This window comes from Cavia porcellus, unplaced genomic scaffold (assembly GCF_034190915.1).
Source record: "Cavia porcellus strain 051 isolate PalLab524CR breed Dunkin Hartley unplaced genomic scaffold, mCavPor4.1 scaffold_23, whole genome shotgun sequence".
Classification (NCBI taxonomy): Eukaryota; Metazoa; Chordata; class Mammalia; order Rodentia; family Caviidae; genus Cavia; species Cavia porcellus.
Window position 1 is genome coordinate 6,714,648 of NW_026947506.1, and position 22,050 is coordinate 6,736,697.

The 22,050-nt window shown below is 50.3% G+C and overlaps 1 protein-coding gene across 1 annotated transcript in view; it reads left to right on the forward strand.

Annotated features, from left to right (window-relative positions):
- Nucleotides 1-22,050, forward strand: part of LOC134472307 (anthrax toxin receptor-like) — a 38,532-nt gene that overhangs the window by 16,101 nt on the left and 381 nt on the right. Inside the window, exons 4-16 of the mRNA XM_063233629.1 lie at nucleotides 1,149-1,230; nucleotides 1,328-1,361; nucleotides 2,274-2,353; nucleotides 2,433-2,501; nucleotides 2,819-2,899; nucleotides 2,986-3,043; nucleotides 8,460-8,555; nucleotides 17,183-17,252; nucleotides 17,792-17,873; nucleotides 18,929-19,231; nucleotides 19,381-19,422; nucleotides 20,343-20,486; nucleotides 21,493-21,570. Coding sequence (XP_063089699.1) covers nucleotides 1,149-1,230; nucleotides 1,328-1,361; nucleotides 2,274-2,353; nucleotides 2,433-2,501; nucleotides 2,819-2,899; nucleotides 2,986-3,043; nucleotides 8,460-8,555; nucleotides 17,183-17,252; nucleotides 17,792-17,873; nucleotides 18,929-19,231; nucleotides 19,381-19,422; nucleotides 20,343-20,486; nucleotides 21,493-21,570 — 1,219 coding nt within the window. The remainder of the gene's footprint in view (nucleotides 1-1,148; nucleotides 1,231-1,327; nucleotides 1,362-2,273; nucleotides 2,354-2,432; nucleotides 2,502-2,818; nucleotides 2,900-2,985; nucleotides 3,044-8,459; nucleotides 8,556-17,182; nucleotides 17,253-17,791; nucleotides 17,874-18,928; nucleotides 19,232-19,380; nucleotides 19,423-20,342; nucleotides 20,487-21,492; nucleotides 21,571-22,050) is intronic.

The following is a 22,050-nucleotide window of genomic DNA, read 5'->3' on the forward strand; positions in this document are numbered from 1 at the left end:
CTGCAGTGTTACAGGTACTTTGGTCATATAACTTAGGCATAACACAAACATAACGAAGCTCTTTTTGCTAGTGTACAGCACCTCACACCTCTGACTGTACTTTTTGGTATCTGTCAGTGCCCAGATCCGATCCAGAGAGCAGGAATCAAGAGGCTCTGCCTGCAGTGTGGGCAGCGGTGTCCGGCCTGAGAGCTAAGCAGTACTTGTCCCTCTGTCTTTCCTTTTTGCATTGAGCAGGGTAACCGGGTCTCTGGGCCCGGGCTGGGCTCCCCACTCATGGTCATGGTCGAGGGCTCTCTTTGCTGTTAGATTCCAGGCTGTGTCCTGGAAACCATGGAGATCCCTGGGGCTGGGGTCAGTGGTGTCTGGGATGAATTGTCCATGGACAGCCCCACTCCGGTTTTCTTTTCTGGAAAGTTTTGTGCATTGCATGGGTGACTCATTCTCTGGAATTGGCTGGGCTCTCCCTAGTGACTGGGGTCTGCTTGTTATTACTATCACAGATTCTCAGCTGCATCCTGGCTGGGAAAATGCATGGCTCCACCATGCTGTGAACAGTAACACAAGGGCGTTCACACAAGGTTAAACTTGTGTCTTAGTTACTTTTTACTCGTTGCTGACACAAAATACCTGAAGCCCAAGTTGGGAAAGGAAAGGTTTGTTTCTTACAGTTTTTGGAGGTTTCAGTTCATACTCAGTTGGCTCCAAGACTGGGCCGCAGTTCATATCGGCTACAAACAGCAAGCCAGAACCAGCAAAAAGCAAGACACACCTTCTTCCTGCCATTACATCACATTCTGGCTCCACCCCTTTATGGGTGGAGCACTGACACCATCAATCCAAGCACTAGCCAATGAACCAATCACAAATACACAATGCAAACTCATGAGGCCTGGGGGCCACAGACATAAACCATGACAACTTGGCTTCACTGCTTACTCTAGCTTTCTCCTTTCTGTGCTTCCCCCAGCTGCTGAACTCAAGGTGTGTCCTGGTATCCGGCAAGTCTTCCGAGTCGGAAGCTATACACTGTCTGACATCAGTGGATACTGCAGACCTCTCTGGGGGTGACGTTTCCTCAGACATCACAATCAGATGATTTGCCTGGCACTCTTCCTCACCTTCAACTGTTTTTCAATTTTATTCAGATTTCGGATCTTTGATGAACTTCGCCGAGTTCAACGGACTCGTGTGAAAGGAGAAATGTACTTGCAGGAAGGAATCAAGCAGGTGTGGACACCCACAGCCGCCCCTCAGTGCTAGCTCATAGTTGAGTTTCACTGCACTGCCTCACTCCTCTCCTCTGTGTGTCTCCCCTTCCTCGTAGGCAAATTCTCAGATCGCAAGAAACAACTTCGGAGGTAAACACCTGCCTTCCTCCTCAGGGAGGCTGCAGGGAGCCGGCCGCACCCTGGGGAGCTCTGCGAGCAGACCCTACGGCTCCCCACGCCAGCTGTGGGAGCCCAGTGCCTCCCAGTCCCATCTCAATCCTGGGCATGGACACAGTGCCTGCCTCAGCATGGCTCTCACAGGACAGGAGGCTCTGTGGGTCCACCCAGGAGGCTTGGTCACTCTAGGCTGCTGGACCTGCACTGGGCTCTGTATGCAGAAGGAGAAAGTCCGGGGCCTGAGCAGCCCGAGGACCAGCGTGAGGAGCATGCGCTGTCCAGGGCACAGACCGTCTTCTCTTTCTCTGTTCCCATCTTTTGTTGATCCTCTGCTCCTGGCCCTGCATCTCAGACCATTCAAACAGCTGCGTGGCCCAGGACAGACATCCCACTGCACTGTGGGCTGGCAGCACTGGGCAGGAGTGGATATAGATGGCACTGGAAGAGGAATGGGGTCCTCTGTCCAGCAACTGGGGCACTGTCCTGAACAGGACACCTTACACTGTGCCTGCAGCAGGCACGAAAGCCATCCTCCTCCCAGAGCTCTTCTGCAAGTGGGCTGGGTTTTGTGGGTGTGTGGCTGGGCTTCCTTTAGGGTGGAAGGTGTAAGTTCTGGGGGCTCAGTGAGGGTTTAGGCATTCAGTAGGAAGGACCCTGAACACCAGTCTTCTCATCTGTAAAATGGGTCTGGGTGAGGTCCTCTTATCATTCTGGGATCTCTGTGAGGTGGTTATTGGGGTCTGGGCTCATGTCCCAGGAACCTGAAATTCGAGGAGAACCCAGACTGTCTGCTGTGGGCAGTACTGGTGTGAAAGACTGTGGTGATCCTGGGTCCTTCTGCTGGTCACTTCTGTACTTTGCTTACCAGTCCCTCTTCTGTTGCAGTCAAGAAGGTAGCTAGCCTAATCATTACTGTGGTGAGTAGACCACTGGATCCGATCTCACTTAAACAGACTTTGATGGAGGTGAGTGGGTCTGTCTTAGTTTCCGCTGTTCCACTGCGTGCCTTTTGATGGGTTAGGCTCACCCTGTTCCCTTCCTTAGGCTGCCAGGGCTCGGACAATGGGATCGTACGTATACTGCATCGGTGTCGACCGAGCTGACGAAGACCAGGTGACTAAGGTCCACTCTGTAGCCTTGCTGGGGACAGGTTTCCAATATGGTTTCCTGGGACTTAAGAAGACATAGGTAAAAAGGAAAACCAGGTGGACACACAAGCAAGATCAAGAGGTTTCAGTACACAGCACCCCACAGGGCAGATGGCAGTGCTTTCTGTATCATGAGCCTGGGCTGCCAGTATCCATTCTTGAGTGCCTGGTCCTCCACTCTCCCTGGGTCCCCAGGGCAAGGTGCTGTGTCTCAACTCTGGTGCCCTGGTGCATTCTTGAGTCCCTACCCACTGTACTGTAATGTGCTCCTCTTTCTTATAGGTGAAAGCAATTGCAGATAGTCCAGAGAATGCATTCTACGTAAAAGGGTCAGCCTTAGACCTGCATCCTGTAGTTGACGAGGTGCGTGAGTGGGCAGGGAGTGAGCCAGGGCAGTGGTGTCTCTCCAGGGTCCGAGACTCACGCTCTTGCTCTTTCTCCTGACTCAGATTGGAACAAAGGCCTGTCTGGAACTCAGGGTTCTGAAGCCTTCTCCTTTGTGCCTCGGTGAGAGCTGGGGTGTAGGGAGTTACGAACACAAGTGTGTTGTGAGTTGTCTGTGGGTGAGTGGTATAGGTGATGCGTAAAGTGTGGTGTGAGTATTGGGGTATGTTTGTTCTGTGTTGGTGTTTTGTGTGCCCTGGCAGAGGTGTAAGTACTTGATCTATGATTTGTGTGTCTTGTGTGCATACGTTTGTATCTTATATAGTATGTTATGTTTGTTGTGTGTGGTACATATTGATCTTGATGTATGAGCTACATGTGGTACATGTGTAATATGCATGGTGTTTTTGGTTTCTGTGTATGTTGTTAGTACCCTGGGGAGTATATGGTATGTGGTAGGGGTCTAATATGTAAGTGCTATGGATCGGTGTGTGTATGTGTGTGTTTGAAGCATGTCTTTAGGGAGTATGGGGCATGGTACACTGATGTGGGTGTACAGTGTCTGCCTCACTTTTCTCTCAGTGATGAGGCAAAATATCCAACATCCAAAAGTAAGAAAGGAAAGGTTTATTTAACTCACAGTTTGCAGAAGTTTTAGTCTGTAATTAGCTGGCCCCAAGGCATGGTGGCATGGCACACGGGCAACTGTGCAAGCAGCCAAAAGACAGCAAAAACAAGAAAAGGAGACACACAAGCCTCTTCTCCTCCCTTATATTGTAAGCAGGCTACCACCCTCTAGGGTGGGTGGAGCACTCACACTATCTCTGTGCCCTCCTCTTGCACAGGATAAGGATGTTTAAAAACTGGGGACCTAGGCTCATTTAGTTGATGCAATGTATCAGCTATTACAGTCCACCCCTTGTCAATTTGGCAATAAGACACATTTCTTTAAACCAGTTTCCAGGTACAAAGACATGTTTATTCCTATCATTTCACAACTTGAACAGACTTAAAAATCCTTAAAAACCAGTATTAAGTCTATCAACATTTTATTATATTATAACCATAACATTGTGCCCCTGGGTCTCCACAAACTTAGGTACATTCCTTTATGTAAAAGGCATTTTAATCCATCTGCAAGAGTTGCCAAAGTCCTAACTGTTTCAACATTGCTGAAAAGGGCAAGTCTCAAGTCTCTTTCAAGATGCAAGATAAACTCTTAGCTGCAAGCCCCTGTACAAATAGAAAGTTAAGCACTTCCAACTTTCAACTGCACAGGATAAACATTTAGATTCCAAAAAGTTACAAACAGAGATAAGATTGGGACCAAAGCAAGTCCAAAATCCAGCAATACGAACATTGTCTTGGTTTCTTTTCTCTTGTTATTGAGACAAAATACCTGATGACCAACATGAAGGAAGAAACAGTTTATTTCTTGCAGCTTTTGGAGGTTTCCATCCATCCTCAGCTGGCTCTAAGGCAGGGTGGTTGTGGCTGAGGGGCAGTTGTTCATGGTGACTGCAAGCTGCAAGAGTGAACAGGGGAAAGAGAGCAAAGCACACCCCCTTCCCGACCTTACACTATGCCAGCTCCACCCCTGGATGGGTGCAGCATTCACACTGCCAATCCCAGTGCTAGACAATGAACCAATCACGAACGCTAGATTCAGCTGCCTCCAGGATTGCATGAGGCTTGGAGGGCCATCTAGAAACAAATCATAACAAACATTAAGTCCTGTAGTTCCCTGCGTACCATTTGAGACAATCTGAGATAAATAATGAGGTCCACAGGGCTTGAGTGGCTCTGCCTGTGCGGTCCATCAAGTGGTTGTAGCTTCCATAGCTTCTCTCTTAGGCCCACTTTGCTCCTCCTTGCAGCTTTTTTTTAGATGATACATGTATCTATATTTTCCAAACTTCTGGAGTCTCCACTGCATCTTTGGATTCACCCTCAGCTTCACACATTGCCCTCCCAGGCTTCTGGAATCCAGGTGGAAGGCTTAATCCCACAACCTTTGCATTCTGCACGCAGCTAAAACCAGCACCACGTGGATGATGGTCTTCTGCCAGCTGGAGCAATAGCCAGGTTTTCCTCTCTCTTGGCTGTAGAGGTTGAGTGCCTGGATTGCTCAGCACTCTGAATCCAATTTTGAGGAACAAATTTTCTGTGCCACCACCATTCTGGAGCATGGTGCTCTGCAGCTTTCTCCTCAAAGGAAAGTCAATTTTGCAGTTTTGAGGCTGCAGAGGGTGCAGATTTGCTGTTTCTTGTGATGCTCTCAGGTCACCTTTTATAGTTTTATATTCCTTCTTAGTAATTGAGAGCTCTTTGGCTCTATCTTTGTAGTGCACAGCTTTACTGAAGCTTTCTTGCTGACCAAATTCACAACATTTTAAATCATCCTGCTGGGCTCTTTACTCTTGATTCACAACATATATCTTTCTGAAAGCTCCCAACAATATCCATGCTGCCATCTCAACATTTGACTGCCTTGAAATTTCTTCTGCCAGTTTAATCATGGTCAGATAGAGTTAAAGCAATGACCGACCCCAGGTCTCTGGTAACAAATTCCGTAGTAGTTAGTTTTCTTTAATTGATGGGACAGAATACCTGGCACTCAAAGTGACAGGAGGAAATGTTTGTTTAACTTACAGTTTGTGGAAGCTTCAGTCCATAATCAGGTAGATCCAAGGCAGAGTGGCATGGCACTCAGAGCAACAGTTCAAGGCACCAGAAAATAGCAAAGCAACAAGATCAAAAGGGGATAAACAAGATTCTTTTCTTCTCTTATATTGTAAACAGGCTACCACTACTTAGGGCAGGTGTAACACTCACATCATCTGCAAGCCCTCTTCTTCCCCGAGATGAGGATGTTTACAAAGTGAGGATCCTGGTTCTTTGCAGAGTCATTTAACTTTCTAAACTTCTCAAGTTGACAGTGTGTCAACCATTACAGTGTCTATGGGTGTGTATGGGTCTTAGGGGGTATATGTTGTGTTTTTAGGGTAGTATGTGTGAAAAGAATGTGATACATGTTCTGTGTTGTGGGTGTCTTCAGGAAATATGAGATGTATTTATATATGGTAAGGGCACAAGAGCATGTGCAGTGTGCGGATTGTGGGTATGCTGCGTGTGTATTTGAAATTGTGTGGCTTGTGTATGTAATGGAATAAGTCATGAGTTTGCAATCTGGATGATTCTGCCTTGTATATGTATAATGTACATTCACTGGGAGGCAAATAGAGAGAATGGTCGCCTGTGTGTATGTGTGTGTGTGTACGTAATTACTGTCATTTTATCCCATAATAAAAATTTCATTGTAAAGTTGGAAAACAATACAGTATCTTAAAGATTCTCAAGGAACCCCTAACAAAATGTGGAGTCAAAGGAGGTGAGGTTGCTGAAGAAATTATCACCATTACAAAGAAATTATCACCATTACTTTGCTCTAGGACAAGAAGAAAAAAGCCTTGAGGGCATATCAGGATTCAGCAAGAACTCATTCTTCAAACAGTGCCTAGTCCTTGCATTTGAGAGACAAGCTGCTGGGCCTCCTGTGAAATTTGTTCTGTAGGATTCGGTTCATCATGCTTGGTTACCCAGGCATGTAGAGGCTGTTATGGCCACGGTGCAAGTGGACGGGATGCCTGCTTAAGCTGTCAGCAGGCGTTGGCATTAGCTATAAGATGCTGGTTTTGCAGGCAGGCAAAATGCAAGAATGGGGTCAGAGTGATTTCCACTCAGATTTCAAAGGAAGGCCTGGAGGCCAGGCAGAGTGTGACAGGTCGTGAAGTCCCAGAGACCCTGACAGAGTGATAGAGTTGTGGGTGTGCTGCTGACACTGCAGTGGAGACCCCAGGAGACCAGAGATGTCAGGAACATGTAATGTCTTCCAAGGAGAGCCACAGGCGGTACACACAGTCAGCCCAAGAGAGAGGCTGCGTGAACCACAGGCAGAAAGGCCACAGGGACGGAGCTGTCAACTTCTTGTGGAACTCACATCAGGTCACTGTGTGACCCTGCTACTGGACAGGGGACTCCGTACTTGATTTTCACATTGGGGTTTTTGCCGCATACTGTGGTCTGGCTATTCTCTCCGTTCTTCCTCCTGGGAATGGAAATATTTATTCAGTGTCATTGTCCCTTAGGAGTGAGGGACTTATTTCTAGTTCCTACAGGAGTTCAGTAATTCCCTTGAGTCCCAGAGCACTTTTTACCTTGGCTTTTGAGCAACGCGAGCACTGTTGATGTTTTTAGTTGTTTACAGGATAATTGTATCATGTTAGGCAGATGCATGGCCTTGTCCTTGTGTTTATGTGGAGATTCGGTATGGTTTGAGGAGGTATAAGTAGATATTGGTGCTCGAATTGGAGCATTTCGTCTTGCATTGTTCAGAGAAGGGAGCTGACCGAGGACATCAAGGGTAACTCAGGCTCACTCCAGAGTGGACAAGCTGATTTGGGATTTAAAATACCTGTGGAGCTCGTTCATCCACAAGGCCATCATGGCACATGCTTCGCCATCCGCCCCGGGATCAGGCAAAGAGGACACAACCACAACGACAAAAGTGTGCACAGTGACAACCAGGGCACACCTCACTTGAGTGGGGAAATGTCATTGCCTGTCCCCAAGGCTGGAAGTCACAAGGATACCCTCAGTCCAGCCCAGGTCCCTGCCTCAGTGTACCGAGGACCCTAATTGTGGTCTAAGGGAAAGGCTGGGGTGCAGGCAGTTGGGGACCCTCCCCTGGGGTGTCTCCTGCTTCTGGTGTGAAGCAGACCGCGGTGCAGCCCAATCAGCTTGTGCATGTCCCTGATGTGTCCCCGACACACAGGCCTTTATGTCTGGGCAGCCAGACAAGTCCAGGTGAGGACAGCAGCTGTCACTGCTTCCTCCCAGCTGCAGAGCTGAGGTGACAGGTGCCTCCCGACACCAGCTCCGCTGCTGACCTGCCACACCACTGGGTGTTCTGTGCAGAGCTGCCTCACACAGTGACAGGGACTTGAGGGGAAGCCAAGGCAGGAGCCTGGGCCCCAGGAGACATAGAATGGGCCAGGTCCTCAGGCTGGCATCAAGTGGGCCGAGGCAGAGGCTGCTGTTGATCAAAGTCCTGGGCCAGCTGACCTGGGGCCAATCCAGACCTGGGCCAGGAAGCTGCTGTCAGGTTAAGGAGTTGGGATATAGAGCCAGAAGACCTGGGTCAGGACCCTACTCCTAGGACTCAGTGGGACTCATGGAATTCTGGATGAAGAGCTTGTGGCTGAGTTGGTCTCTGGAAGCTGGGTGCCTTCAGTGAACTCGTTGGCCAGGGGTGGTGGGAGGAGGGTTCTCGCATGTGCCAGGCTGGCCCAGCTACATCCACAGGGAAGTTTGATGACGTCAGATGTGGGTTTGGCCTGGGGGACTCTGTTGAGACACAGTTGCCACCTAGAAGGAATGGCTCCTTGGAGTTGCCCTGGAGGCAGCTGCTGTGAGTGCTGGGCTCAGAGTGAAGGTAGCACCCAGCTCCTCCCTCACACCTTAAACATTGTCTTTGTAGAAAACAAGCAAATACTTCTGAAAGGCTACGGCTTCCATAATGCAAAGAGCCTGAACGACATCATTTGCAGATTCAGGTCTGGCACCATGATGGTTGGTAAGGAGCCCTTTAACCCCGCTGACACCACCTTCCACTCCACCCCTGCCCTCAGTCAAGTTCTCTGGTTCCTGTGGATGCTGTGAGTTCAAGACAGCACAGACAAGGAGAGGACAGGGCGGAGCCCACCTCTCCCTTGGTCTGCAAACTAAGGAAGTGTTAGACCTCCAGCTCTCTAGGAGCTTGGTGGAGCAGGCTTCTCCCCTCAGCAGGGCTGGGAGTGAGGCTGGGCTGTCCACCCGCAGCATCTAGTCAACCCCATCCTCACTGCCTGTCTCTGAGAATGAGGACCAGCTGTGCGACAGTGCTGGTGGGATGGGGCAGCAGCCCCATGTGGCGAACCTGGTCGGGCACAGGGAACCACCAGGGAAGGTGTACTTACTGCCCCATTTTTATAAATTAACATGAGGTGTTTTGCTGTGGCAACCAAATCTTCAGGTTGGCTTTAAACTCCTCTCCCATCAGCCAGGCTGTGCTGGGCCCTCTGCCCACCAAACCCAGGATCACTGCTTAGTCAGCAGGGTGCCCTGGTCCCACTCTACCCTGCACAGTGGCGCTGCTGTGAGGTCCACGGTGTGGCTTTCCTCACTTCCCTTTGCTGGCGGGAACACAAACTAGCGCAGCCACCACTGAAATGGGTATGGAGAGACCTTAGTGATCTCCTGTGTTGCCTGTGAAAATAGAAATGAGCTTCTCTGGTCATTTAATAAAGAAGTGGCTTTTGCTTATAGACCCAGAACCAGCCTCAAGTCATAGAAAGCCCCTAAAAGTGAGATAAACAGTGTGAGTCATGTGGGGGTATAATACAGTCCCAAAGAGCTTCTTGGCTTTTCCAGTTATTACAGAGGTCTGAGGAACAGCCTCAGAAATGGATTTGAAGAGTGTGAGAGGATTCATGCCTATCATCATGTACTAAACTAAAGTCTAAATGGGTCAAAGATCTAAATATTGAAACAGAAACACTAACTCTGTTGGAAGACAAAGTAGGTAGAAATCTTGAAGACATGGAGGTAGGTAGAGAATTCATGAACCGCATGGGAAATGCTTCACAGAATCAATAACTGGGATCACATCTTATTACAAAGTTTCTGCATGTCAAAAGAAATCTCCAGCATAGTCAAAAGAAAACCCACAAATTGGGAAAAAATCTTTGTGAACTGTCCCTCAGACAAAGGACTTCTGTCTAGAACACAGAAAGAATTAAAAAAAAATCATACCCCCAAAATTCAAAGACCCAATCCAAAAATGGGCATCTGAGATGAATATGCACTTCTCAGATGAAGAAATACAAATGACAAATAAATACATGAAAAAATGTTCATTATCATTAGCCATTAGAGAAATGCAAATTAAAACCACACTGGGATTCCATCTCACTCCTGAAAGAATGGCCAGGATCAAGAAAACCACCAACAACAAATGCTGGAGAGGCTGTGGGGAAAAAGGAACTCTCCTACACTGTGGCGGGAGTGTAGACTGGGGCAACCACTGTGGAGGTCAGTCTGGAGATTTCTCAGAAAGCTGGCATTGGAAGTCTCATTTGACCCAGCTATTCTACTTCTGAGCATATTCCCAGAAAAACCTGAAAACATCATAAGTCAGTGATATATATGCACCCATGTTTATAGCAGCACAATTTGTAATAGCAAACCTTGGAAACAACCTAAGTGTCCATCACCTGAAGAGTGGATAAAAAGATGTGGTATTTTTATACAACGAAGTACTATTCAGCTATAAAGAATGATCACATTGAGATATTTATAAGTAAATGGATGCAACTTGAGATCATACTCATAAGTGAAATAAATCAGACTTACATGTGTAAATACCAGACAGTCTCCCTAGTGTAAGATATTATGGTAATCATAGTTTCACATTATATTGCTTTGAAATCTTACAGTGATTTCTTTCATTGGTTTGATGGATTTTATTCTGCTTTGTTTGATTTTATTATGTGTGACGGTATGAATGGCTATTTTGAGGAAAACAAGACATTATGACAGCCATTGCTGATTTACTGTCATCCCGCTTTGAAGTCCTATCGTGCTTTTGTTCTTCTGTTTTGATTGGTTCTATCCTGTTGTGTCTTATTAGATTTTATTATGTGTGATGATATAAATAAATTTTTAAGGAAATGAGATATTATAGTAGCTATTGTTCATTTCCTGTTATTTGGTTTTGAAGTCTTGTAATGCTTTCATTCTCTTGAATGTTTTTATACTATTTTGCTATGTTTGACACTATTGTATGTGAAGGTATGCTCAACTATTTCAAAGAAAAGAGACATTATGTTAGCTACTGTTAATATCCAGTTGTCTTGTTGTGAAGTGCTGTGCTGCTTGCATTGTTCGGTTCTAATTTGCTTTGTTCTGTTCTCTGTTATTTTATTCTCTTTAAAATAAAAGAGTGTGGGAGGATGGTGGAAGAAATAGAAAACTGGAACAGGCTGAAAATTTTGATATAGGCTCATATAATAGAGATTTTAGTTTTAATGTAGCAGCTTGGGGAGTTCAGAAAGGTGCTAATAGTCTGGTTGATTGGCTGAAATGTGCTTCAGAAGATGTCCTTCTGGGAGGAGCTGGAGATGCCTGTTATCCCTTGGTTTGCTGCTGGTGAGGGTGTTCAAGGCCTCAGGGAACTGGGAATGCTTGAGTGGATTTGCCATATCGAGCGCCTTCACCCTGGGAAGTCCACAATATGTACCCTTCACGAATCATCTTAAGAAACAGGTTTGCGGAGGGAGCGTTGGCATCCTTGCAAAGTTCCTCGATGCTCTTCTCTCATGTGGCAGTGGGGAATCACAGCCATTCAACAGGAAACTTAAGGGCAAGGGGTGTCCCAGCATGGCAGGGGCTAAGTGGAGCCCTGGGCAGCCAGAGGTGAGGTGGGGATGCTTCCCATAAAGGACAACGGAAGCAAAGCAATTGTCAAAATGGTCTGTCACACACGAATCTAGGGTGCTGGTTCATTCATCATGGCGTTCCCAGAATTGAAGTAGGTAGGGTATCTACTACATTTTACTGGATTTATGTAATTTAAGGGCAAATGAACAAAAATCTATCTTAAATGATAACAACAGGAGTCATGAGCCTCAACAAGCTCCTGGATGAGGCAGTTTCCACAACCTAACCCTTTGAGCCAAGGGGAGGCCATGTTCCCCAGAGGTAGCAGCCTGGGGCACTACCAAAATTCAAGTTGTCAATCTGCTTCCCATTCTTTCCCAGAATGATCTGTAGCCTTTTATCTGGGTAACCCTAAATTGAGGAAAGGAAATGATTAGACATTTGGGGGCTACTGGAAAATAGTTCTGAACTAACAGATTCCAGGAGGTCCCAAATATCACTGTGGTCATCCAGTGAGGGTAGGAGCCCACGGAGGCCTGGTGACCAGTGGAGTTTGAGTCAAGAGCTGACTCACTGTGGGTCCAGGAGATTCCCCAAATCCATCCTGCTATGGGGTGTGTAATTGGGATAGATATACTTGGCATTTGATCTAGGCCCATGTAATGTTGGTTCCCTCACCTGTGGTGTGAGCGTTATTATGGTGGGAAGGGCCAAGTGGGAGCCAGCAGAATTGCCACTGTCTAGGAAAACAGTGAATCATAAGCATATCTGCAGGGATTGCAGATTACTACCACTGAGTACTTGAAAGATGCAGGGGGAAGCCCCCCAACACAGCCCCATTTAACTTTCCTATTTGGGCTGTGCAGAAGCAGACGGATCTTGGAGAATGATGGTGGATTATCATATGCTTGATTGAGTGGTGATTCCCATGGCAGCTCTTACCAGAGATCATTTCTTTGCTCAAGCAGATTAAATTACTGGTGCCTGGTATGCAGCTATTGAGTTAGCAAAGGTCCTTGCTCCTTAATATCCATAAGGTTCACCAGAATATTCTTTCAGTTGATAAGGTCAGCAGTGCGCCCCAGGGGTCTATAAACTCTCCAGCCCTGGGGCACAAATTAGTTTTCAGAGATCACAATCACAGTTCTCTTTCACAAGGTGTCACACTGGTCATTACACTGATCACATGCTAGTAGGACAAACTGAACAAAGACCCCTCTGGACTTGTTGGTAAAGTATTTGCATGTCAGAAGACAGAAAACAAATGTAAGTAATATGCAAGAGACTTCTAGCTCAGTGAGATCTCTTAGAGTCCAATGGCATGAGGCATACAGAGACGTCCTTTCTAAAGCGAAGGAGAAGTGGTTGCATCTGTCCCCTCCTACAATCAAGAAAGAGGCACAGTGACTCTTAAGCCATTTACCAAGTGGCCCCAAAAGTTGCAAGTTTTGAGTTGGGCCCAGAACAAGGGAAGGCACAGCAACAGATCCAGGGAGCTCTGCAGGCTATAGTGCCACCCAGGCCGTATGATCTGGCAGATCCAATGGGACTTGAAGTATCAGTGGCAGAGAGGGGTGCTCCTTGGAGTCTGTCAGATACCGATAGGTGGAATGCAGCAGACTCATTAGGAATTTGGAGCATGCTCCACCGTCACCTACAGAAAACTAACTAAATTAATTCCTGCTTGAGAAACAGCACCTGGCCTTCTACTGAGCCTTGGTGCAAACTGAACACTTGGCCATGGGACACCAGGTCACCATGTGAGCTGAGCTGGCCATTATAAACTGGGTGTCATCTGACCCACCCAGACAGAAAGTTAAACATTTATGGCAATGGTTCATCATGAAAAGAAAGTAGTTCAGGCATATGTGCTCAGGCCCAAGCAGGCCCAAGTTATGTAAGAAGTGACCCCAAAGTCATGGTTCCTCCTCCCACTGCACTGCTTTCTGCTCCATGGCTTCATGGGATGTACTATATTGTCAGGAGGAGAAGACCAGCCTGGTTTACAGATGGTTTTGCACCCTATTCAGGCACTACCTGAAAGTGGACAGCTGTAGCTACTACACCCCCTTTCTAGGACCCCTGAAAGACAATGGTGAAGGAAAATCTTCACTGGTGGGCAGAACTGTGGTCAGTGCACCTGAATGTATGTTTTGCTTGGAAGAAAAATTGGCCAGATGTGGATCTATAAACCAGTTCATGGGCTTAGCCAGTGATCTGGCTGGCTGGTCAGTGACTTGGAAGGACATGAGGGGAAAACTGGTGACAAAGACATTTGGGGGAGAGGTATATGGGTTCACCCCTCCATATGGGTGAACGATGTGAAGATATTTGTGTATCACGTAAATGCCCACCAAAAGATGACCTCAGCAGGAGAGGACCTTAATAATGCGGTGGATAGGATGGTGCGTTCTGTGGGTAGTAATCAATCTCTTTCCTCATGTTGTTGTTCCAATAGCTTGTAAAAAAATGATCATGATGGCAGGGATAGAGATAGTGTATGGACTCAGCCTCATAGACGCCCACTCACCAAGGGTGATCTAATGGCTGCAGCCACTAGTGAATGTCCAATCTGCCAGTAGCAGAGACCAACAGAATCCGAGGTACGGCCCCTTCCCTGGGGCGATCAGCCTGCCATCGACTGACAGGCTGATTATACTGGGCCACTTCCAGAATGGGAAGGAAGTACTTTGTCCTTACTGTCATAGACACTTACCTGGATTTGCCTCCCTGCATGCAATGCTTCTACCAAAACTATCATCCTTAGATTTCCAGGATGCTTCAGCCAGGTGTCCTTGCAGCCGTGCTTCTGAACAGGAAATGTGAGGCAGTGGGCTCATGCTCATGGAATTTCCTGGTCTTACCACGTCCCTCACCATCCTGGAGCAGCTGGATTGGCAGAGCACTAGAGTGGCTTTTTGTAATGCCCGTACCAGCTAGGTGGCACTACATTGCAGGGCTGAGGCACGGTTCCTCAGAAAGGTGTATATGCTTGGAATCAGCATCCACTGTATGGTTCTGTGTCACCCAGGCTTCATGATTCCAGAAATCAAGGGGAAAGTTACCACTCACCATTACCCTTCTAATAATTTTCTTCCTGTTCTGTGACTTTATGCTCTGCCGGCCCAGAAGTCTTAGCTCCAGAGGGGGAAAGTCTTGTATCGGGAGGCAGAATAATTACTCAATTGCACTGAAAGTTCAGATTTTTCCCCTGCCAGCTTGGTTTCATGCTTCTGAGTCAACAAACTGAAAAAGGAATCATGGTATTGGTGGGGCGATTGATCCAGACGGCTAAAGGGAAATCGGACCATTACTCCACCAGGGAGGTAAGGCAGACTGTGCTTGGAGTGTCCCTTAGGAAGTCTCCCAGCATCTCCAGGCCTTGTTATGAAGGTCAGTGGGAAACTATAAGCACCCAGACCGGGCAGGATATAACCTCAATCTCAGGAGTGAAGGTAGGGGTCACCCCACGAGGTAAAGATTCAAAATCTGGGGAGGCCTTTAATGAAGGCCAAGAGAACTGAGAATAGGTGGTTGAAGAAGGTGGTTACAAATACCAGCCATGACTGTGACCAGTTACAGATATAAGAATTGTAACTGTCACGAGCATTTATTTCCTCTTTTGCTAAAAGATCTGTGCTATATACACATATTTTAAGCAGATCGTCATCTTCTTTGTAACATAATATTGGCTAATATTGATACTTATGAATTATAAATATATATTATAATATTTAAGTTTAAGTTTCAGGATGTCAGAAGCATAACTCTCCCCTCCCTCAAATTCTGCCTCCTATTCTTGGGAGGAAATGAGTATATTTCTGTTTGTATGCAGAACAGGTACATGTACACATATCATGTTAGGCACAATTATGAGCTTGCTACTGTATTTAGAGATTAAGCACAATTTAAGGAGCTGCATCTGGTTTTGAAGCTGACAAGGAGTGGACTGCCATTGTTCAGTGTGATGTGCCAGCTTGAATGTGTTGACAACCACCTAGCAGATCAGCAAAGCACAGTTATGGATGCATCTGTGGATGATTGACAAGTGAGCCAGACCACTAAGAGAAGAAGGCCCACCCACTTGTGGCTGGTGCCAACCATTGGATGTGTAGCCCAGATGGAATAAAGAGGAAAAGAAAGAAGTGCTCACATTTTTGGAAAAGCTCCATTCTTGACCATCATCCTGGACATGGGTGTCCAGTTTCTTTAACTTCCAATGTAGTCACACCAGTGACTCCACAGTGGACTTCCAGGTCTTCACCCTAGGACTGAACTGCATCCTTGATCTCTTTCATTCTGTGGCCTCCATCTTCTTGGGCTAAACACATTTTGGATCCTCTGGTGTCCAGTACCTCTGATCCCACAACAAGCTATTGTAGACTGTCTTGGTTACTTTTCTGTCATTGCTGAGACAAAATACCCAGTGCCTGAAATTAAGGAGGGAAAGGTTTATTTCGCTCACAGTTTGTGGAGGTTTCAGTCCATAACCAGCTGGCTCCAAGGCAGGGTGGCTCATGGCTTCAGAAGACAGCAAGAACAACAAGAGCAAAAAGAGAAGAGTACGAGAGATGACTCTGTCTGTCCCTTGTGTTATACATAGGCCACCCACAACCCCAGCACTGGACCATGACTCAATCTGTAGAAGCCCACACAGGATCAGAGGAGGAAGAGTCCATGTTACGGTTTGTGGCTAGTTACGCTCTGAAACCTCCACAAACTGTGAGCCAAATACACCTTTCCCTCCTAATTTCGGGCATTGTGTGATTATGCATATATTTCCTATTGATTCTGTCCTATGGAACCCTAATACAGCATATACCCGAAGGAATCAAACTCACCTACATATTCACGTTACGTGGCACAGTTCACAATGACTAGCACACGGAACCATCCTAGGTGCCCATTGGTACATAAATGGATACAGAAATTGAAAGTGTGTACAGAACAGAGTATTACTGAGCCAAAGAAAACAAAACTATGTCATTTACAGGAGAGCGGATGAAAATGAAATCGTGAAGCCAGAGTCAAATAAGTATCATGTTTTTCCTAATTTCTGGAATCTGAAAAAGATGACATGAAAAAAGAGGGCACGAAGGAGGGGAGGAGGCAGAGAGGGAGGACGGGTATAAAGGGGAAAGATGAGGCATGCAAAGGCAGGCCATGGACGATGGACGTGTCTCAGGTGCCACCTGGTGGCCAGAGGGTCAGTGATGTCCTGGAGGCCGACCTAGTTCAGTTACTGAGAGGCCACGAGGGGCTATTTTCACCCGACAATGCCCTGCACGGGGGACTCACGCGAAAAAAGCCAAATGCCATCAATGATTTCTTTCACCCCCACCCCACACCCAGTTCCCCAGCCAGTCCTGAAACACACACAAAATCTAATCTGTGCGGCCCCCGAAAGATTTCTTGCAGCTGGGATAAAACCCAAAGCCCTCCCTGGCCCATCCCACCCAGTGCACCTGGCTCACTCTCCAGCCTTTGGTAGTTTGGCCGCAGGGCTTGATGACTGCCTTTCCCACGTCCCTCTGCCCAGCGACCATTCCCTGGCGGCTCCTCCTCTGCTTGGTCTAATCTGAGACTTGGAGTTCGGAGGAAGATAGCGTGCCTGGCGATGCTTGAGAAGCATACGCGGTTGGTCAGGACTGTAATTCAAGTTGGTTCCACATACTCCCCAAAATGACCACAGCAGTGGGATGACAGTACTGCTCCTGGGACAGCAGCAGGTCACAAAGCAGATGGCCTTGTGCATGGACATCATCCGGTATATTTTTCTTTCAGATAAGCGTGCACTCTGGAGGAACATGACTACCATAATTTGTCCTCAACCAGAGCAACTAAAAGCTGGACTGTGAGTGCCCGTGGTTCTGGGTCCTGGGACAGTGTAGCCTGTGTTTGTCACCCTCTCATGTCCTGACTCTGGGTGTTCCCATCCAGGCAGCACAGGTCTGCCTGCTCCGGGCTGGGGCGCCCTCCCCACCTGCTCCTGTGATGACGCCAAGGTGCCGGGGACACACAGAGGCCCGGGCACTGCTGAGGGTGGATGTGGAAGAGGCTGGGCCGGGAGCCTTTCCTCTGGGTTCCCTTGCTGGCTGGGATCACACAGCGAGGACAGAAGCGAGGACAGTGACGCCCTGCAGACCTCTCTGCCATTCAGCTGTGGCCAGGATGGGCCACGGGGGCCGCTCACTGCCCAAGCCGCACCCCTGCGAGCTGACCTTGCAGTGGTTTGGGGCAGCAACTCTTATGACCCATGTGGCTTTCCTCTGGTCTCTCCCCCTTGAACACCTTTCTTTTCCTGCGTGCTGAGGCACCTGCCGTTAGGGATGTCTGCAGGCACCAGTGCTGGGTCTTAGGCTGGGTCTCTTGTCTGTCCATTCGGTGCCTTAGGAACGTCGAGTTGGAACTCAGCCTGAACAGTAGGAGGGACTTTCTGGTCCACAGCATCAAGGTGCCGGTTGTCCAGGACTGTGTGAGTGCTGGGTGCCACGCACTTTGGCCAGGGAGAGCCCTGCCCTGGGCACACGGGCTCCTGGAGAGGCTGGGCAGAGGGTCCCATGCAGTCAGACCTCTGCCCCACCCTGGGGTCTAGGAAGCTGGGTTCTGCATGTGGGTTTCCAGGCATAGGAATCCAGTTCCACTGGCTAGGGAAGGGGCTCGTGTCACTATATCAGTGCTCCAGATGTGAAAGTGGTCCCAGAGCCACTCAGGACCCCGCCTGAAGCCCACACGGGGACAGCCCTGTCATTGGCCTCTTCTTCTGCCCTCTCCCTGCCCCTCTCCTCCCTCAGATCCCATCAGCCCCTCTGTGGCTGATGGAGCCACAGAGCCTTCCTCCTTCTTGCCTTTGGGATGCTGTCCATATGTGATCTGCTCAGTGCAGCACAGCCGGACACCCCGGGAGGGAAGTGCTGCTCCCAGAGCTGGCTTCTCCTGGCCACTGTCACCAGCCCTCACCTGCCTGGAGGAGGAAGCCAGGCTCAGCCCGTGAGGACCCACAGTGACAGTCTCCAAGCACTTGCCTTGGTCTCCAGGGCAGCAGCCGACCTCAGGGCCACCCAGGACAGCTGTGGGAGGACAGCACCGCCAGGAGAGGACACAGGAGCACATCTGGGCTCCTCCAGCCCACGGCCACCCCGTCCCCTCCCTGCTGCCCGTGCTCTCAGCCCAGTCCCCTCTGCAGCCTCCTTAGACCCAGCGTGTGACTAGGGAGGCTGGGCAGACAGCCCCTTCACTCTGACAACCAGGGGACAGCCCCATCCCTTCAACCATGTGCATAGGGCCGGAGCCCCCAAGTGCCCCGGCAGAAGGGGGCTCCCTACCCTGTGTGAAGGGACCCACTGAGGCTCAGAGAGGGCGGGATGAGCCCAGGACAGACCTGGGAGGGGGACCACGAGTCCTGGGGGAACCCAGGGTCCTCAGCAGTTCCCCCAAATAACACCTTCAGCTTTCTGGGTCCTGAGGCACCTGCCGTTAGGGCTGCCTGCTGGCACCAGTGCTGGCACACGGACACTGCTTTCTCCACAGCCATTCCTACCCGAGTCCTATGTCACCAGCACAACCCTGCCCAAGACCACGACCCCAGTCACGAGACAGAGACCCCGGACCACCACCAGCACCAAGCGGACTTCTCCACCCCGGGCCACAAAGCCAGCAACAGAGCCAACAACGGAGCTGGCACCGGTGCCAGTACCAGTGCCAGTACCGGAGTCGGTACCACTGCCAGCACTGCTGGTATCAGATGAAACCCTCCTGCTCCTCACGGAGGTGCTGGGCCTGCTGCTCATCCCAGTGCTGCTCTGGTGGTGCTGGTGGCTGTGCTGCAGGAAGGTGAGTCTCTCTGTTCCAGCCCGAGGCCATTTCCCGGCTGCCTTGACCCAACAGACCCCAGCCGGGCTGGGATCCCACAGGAGAGGCCACCCCAGGACCCTGGACCGGGCCAGCTCCCTCACAGGAAGCTGGGGCTTTTTATGTTCCAGGTTGAGGAAGAGCCACCTCCACCTCCACCCAAGCCAAAAAAAGTGAGTCCTGCCTTGCGTCCTGCTGTTGTCCCAGGCCCGTGGGGGACACTGTGCTTCATGTGAGGCACCAAAGCCTGTGCCCCAGATGCCCCACCCCACCGGGTGAAGCAGACGGGGCAAGGGCAGGGCAGGGGACTCCGTGAAGTCCCCGGGCAGCAGCCCTGGCTCCATGTCCTGCTGCCCTAGTCTTTGTCACAGACCCAGCACCTTGGGGCCTGTTCCGGTAGTCTCCGTCCCTACTGACCTGCCTGGCTGTGTGATCCCAAAGGTGCCTCTGGGATCTGAGGGCTCAGGGCTTTGGGAAGGGCACACTGGCCCCGTGTGTGCCCTGGCTGCCTGATGAGCATCTTTGGATTTGTCTTCATGCCCACCTCCTGCAGGGCAGGGCTGGCTGGGTGCAACCTCAGGGCTGCAGGGCTGAGGATGGAGGTGTCTGGGGGCTGGGCTGTGAGGGCGCCCCCAGGGGAGCACAGGGATGGGGTGGGAGGCAGCCTGGGGCTCAGCTGGGCTGGACCAGAAGTGCTGAGTGCCTGGGCCAGGGGACCAGCTGGGGGTAGTGGGAAGCAGGGTGCTGCCTGGGACCTGTGCTGTCTGCATCGTGGCCTGAGGAGGTGGCATCTGCCAGGGGGAGGGGACAGTCGGTGGCCAGTGCCCTGATCCCTGCAGACCCAGCCAGGCTTCTGCCAGCCAGGGCAGCCTCGGGAGACCAAGGCCCTGCTGTGGGCTTGGGGCAGTTGGAGACCAGGGGAGTTTGACTGTCCTTTCATGTGGGGCCCTCCCGTCACTGGGGTGCTGCTCAGTGCCCTTTGTGTCACCCTAAAACCGTAGATGACTCCATGTTCAGGTACCAGGGAAGAGCCCAATTTCCCTGCCCCCTGGGGCTGCAGACAGGGATGTGGGTGGGTGCATTTCTCTTGTAGAAGCAGAAAGTCAAGAAACCTGGTGGTCAGCCTCCTCCTCCACCACCTCCTCCGCCACCCTCGGTGTCCCCTGTCACCGTGTGCCCCATTGTAATCGTGTGCTGCTGTGCGTGCCGCGGCGTGTGTGTGAACAGAGGCCTGGAGGTGAGGGGCTGGGCCTGTGACCTGGACTGGGGCTGTGGGGAACAGGGGCTCTGGAGACCAGCAGGGCTGTGGCTGAGTGAGCTGTGCGGGGATCTGGTGGTATCCAGGACAGCTCAAGATGTTCTACCTTGGCCAGGGAGGGCAGCACCCAGCAGGGCTCCCCCTCCCTCCAACCCAGCCTGTCCCAGCCCAGGGATCTGTGGCTTCCTCCTGGGAGCACCATGCCTCTGCCCCCACCGCCTTGCTGAGGAGCCAGCTCTGCCCCACCACCTGCTGGGGACAGTGAGAAGCCAATCCTCCCCTGGGGAGAGGAGGGCACCACTGCCAGTGGTGGGTTCTGGCTGCTGGGACATCCCCACCCACCCAGGGGCCCAGAAGGACAGCAGTTCCTCAGGTAGCCAGAGTGCCCCCACCCTGGGCCAGGCTCCTGCTGTCCCCTCTCTGCCTTCTTGTCCTTTCCCTTGGTTTCAAGCACCAGCCCCTGCAGAGAACTTGGACCTCCACTGCCCTCCGCATGCCCAGCTGCCCTTTCCTGGGGCTCTTGTACAGCCTCAGGCCACGCTATCCCCTTGACGCCTCTGTTTTCCACTCATGTGCCTGTGATTTCCAATGCCAGCTGCTGGCTTCTTTGTGGCCCAAACCCCGAGATGGCTCCAAGGTAGGCAGCATAGTGGAGGAGCATCGCAGAGGGGAAACAGTTCATGGCAGCCTGAAGGCAGCAGAAACAGAAGCAGCAAACGACTATCTTTCTGTCCTTTATCCATCCTTGATCCATCCAGGGTACACACTCCGAGGGGGGTGATACTCATATGAAGGGTGGGCCTGCCCACTATCCACACCCAAAACTATGCCAAACCCATCAGGAGACTGACTTAGTGATCACCCACCCCTCACCCCAGCGTCACACACCCTAGATCCAGCCACCTCTGAAGAAGCCCCACTTCTGACCACGTGAGGCTTTGGGGGACGTCTAGACACAAGCCATAATATCCTGTGTGCTTTTTAGGGTACCGTGACCATGTGCAACTTCAGTCACCCCCGCTGCCACCAAGTGCCTCTGATCTGGTCTCAGCCCAGTGACAAGGTGAGGAGAACACAGGGACGCTCCTGGTAGGCACAGTGGCCACTGTTCTCAGACCCCTGTCCTCTGGGGCTGTGGCTCAGAACCCAGGTGGGCCGTGTGCTAAGGGATGTGCCGGTCCATCTCTGTCCCTGCGTGGGACCCAGAGGAATCCTCTGGTTACGAGTGATGCCGACGGCTGGCATTCCCTGAGACCTCTTGTGGGCCAGTGCTGTGCTATACTGGTTCCTGATGAATCCTCCAAGCAGCTGTGTGAAGTTTCAGGTACTTTCCCAGCTTATGTCAGAGGCAGAAACCTGCAGAGTTTCGGGGACTTATCCCTGGTCACAAACCTGTGAACCTGCACCCCTGTGAGCACCCTTGTCAGCCCCCAGCCTGGCTGTTTTCAGATGTCTTCATTGGCTTTGGGAGCAGTGGTGGCTGCAGGGCAGTACCAGGGAAGGGTCTTACCCAGGCCCTGCCGCCAGCCGGCCACCTGCAGCC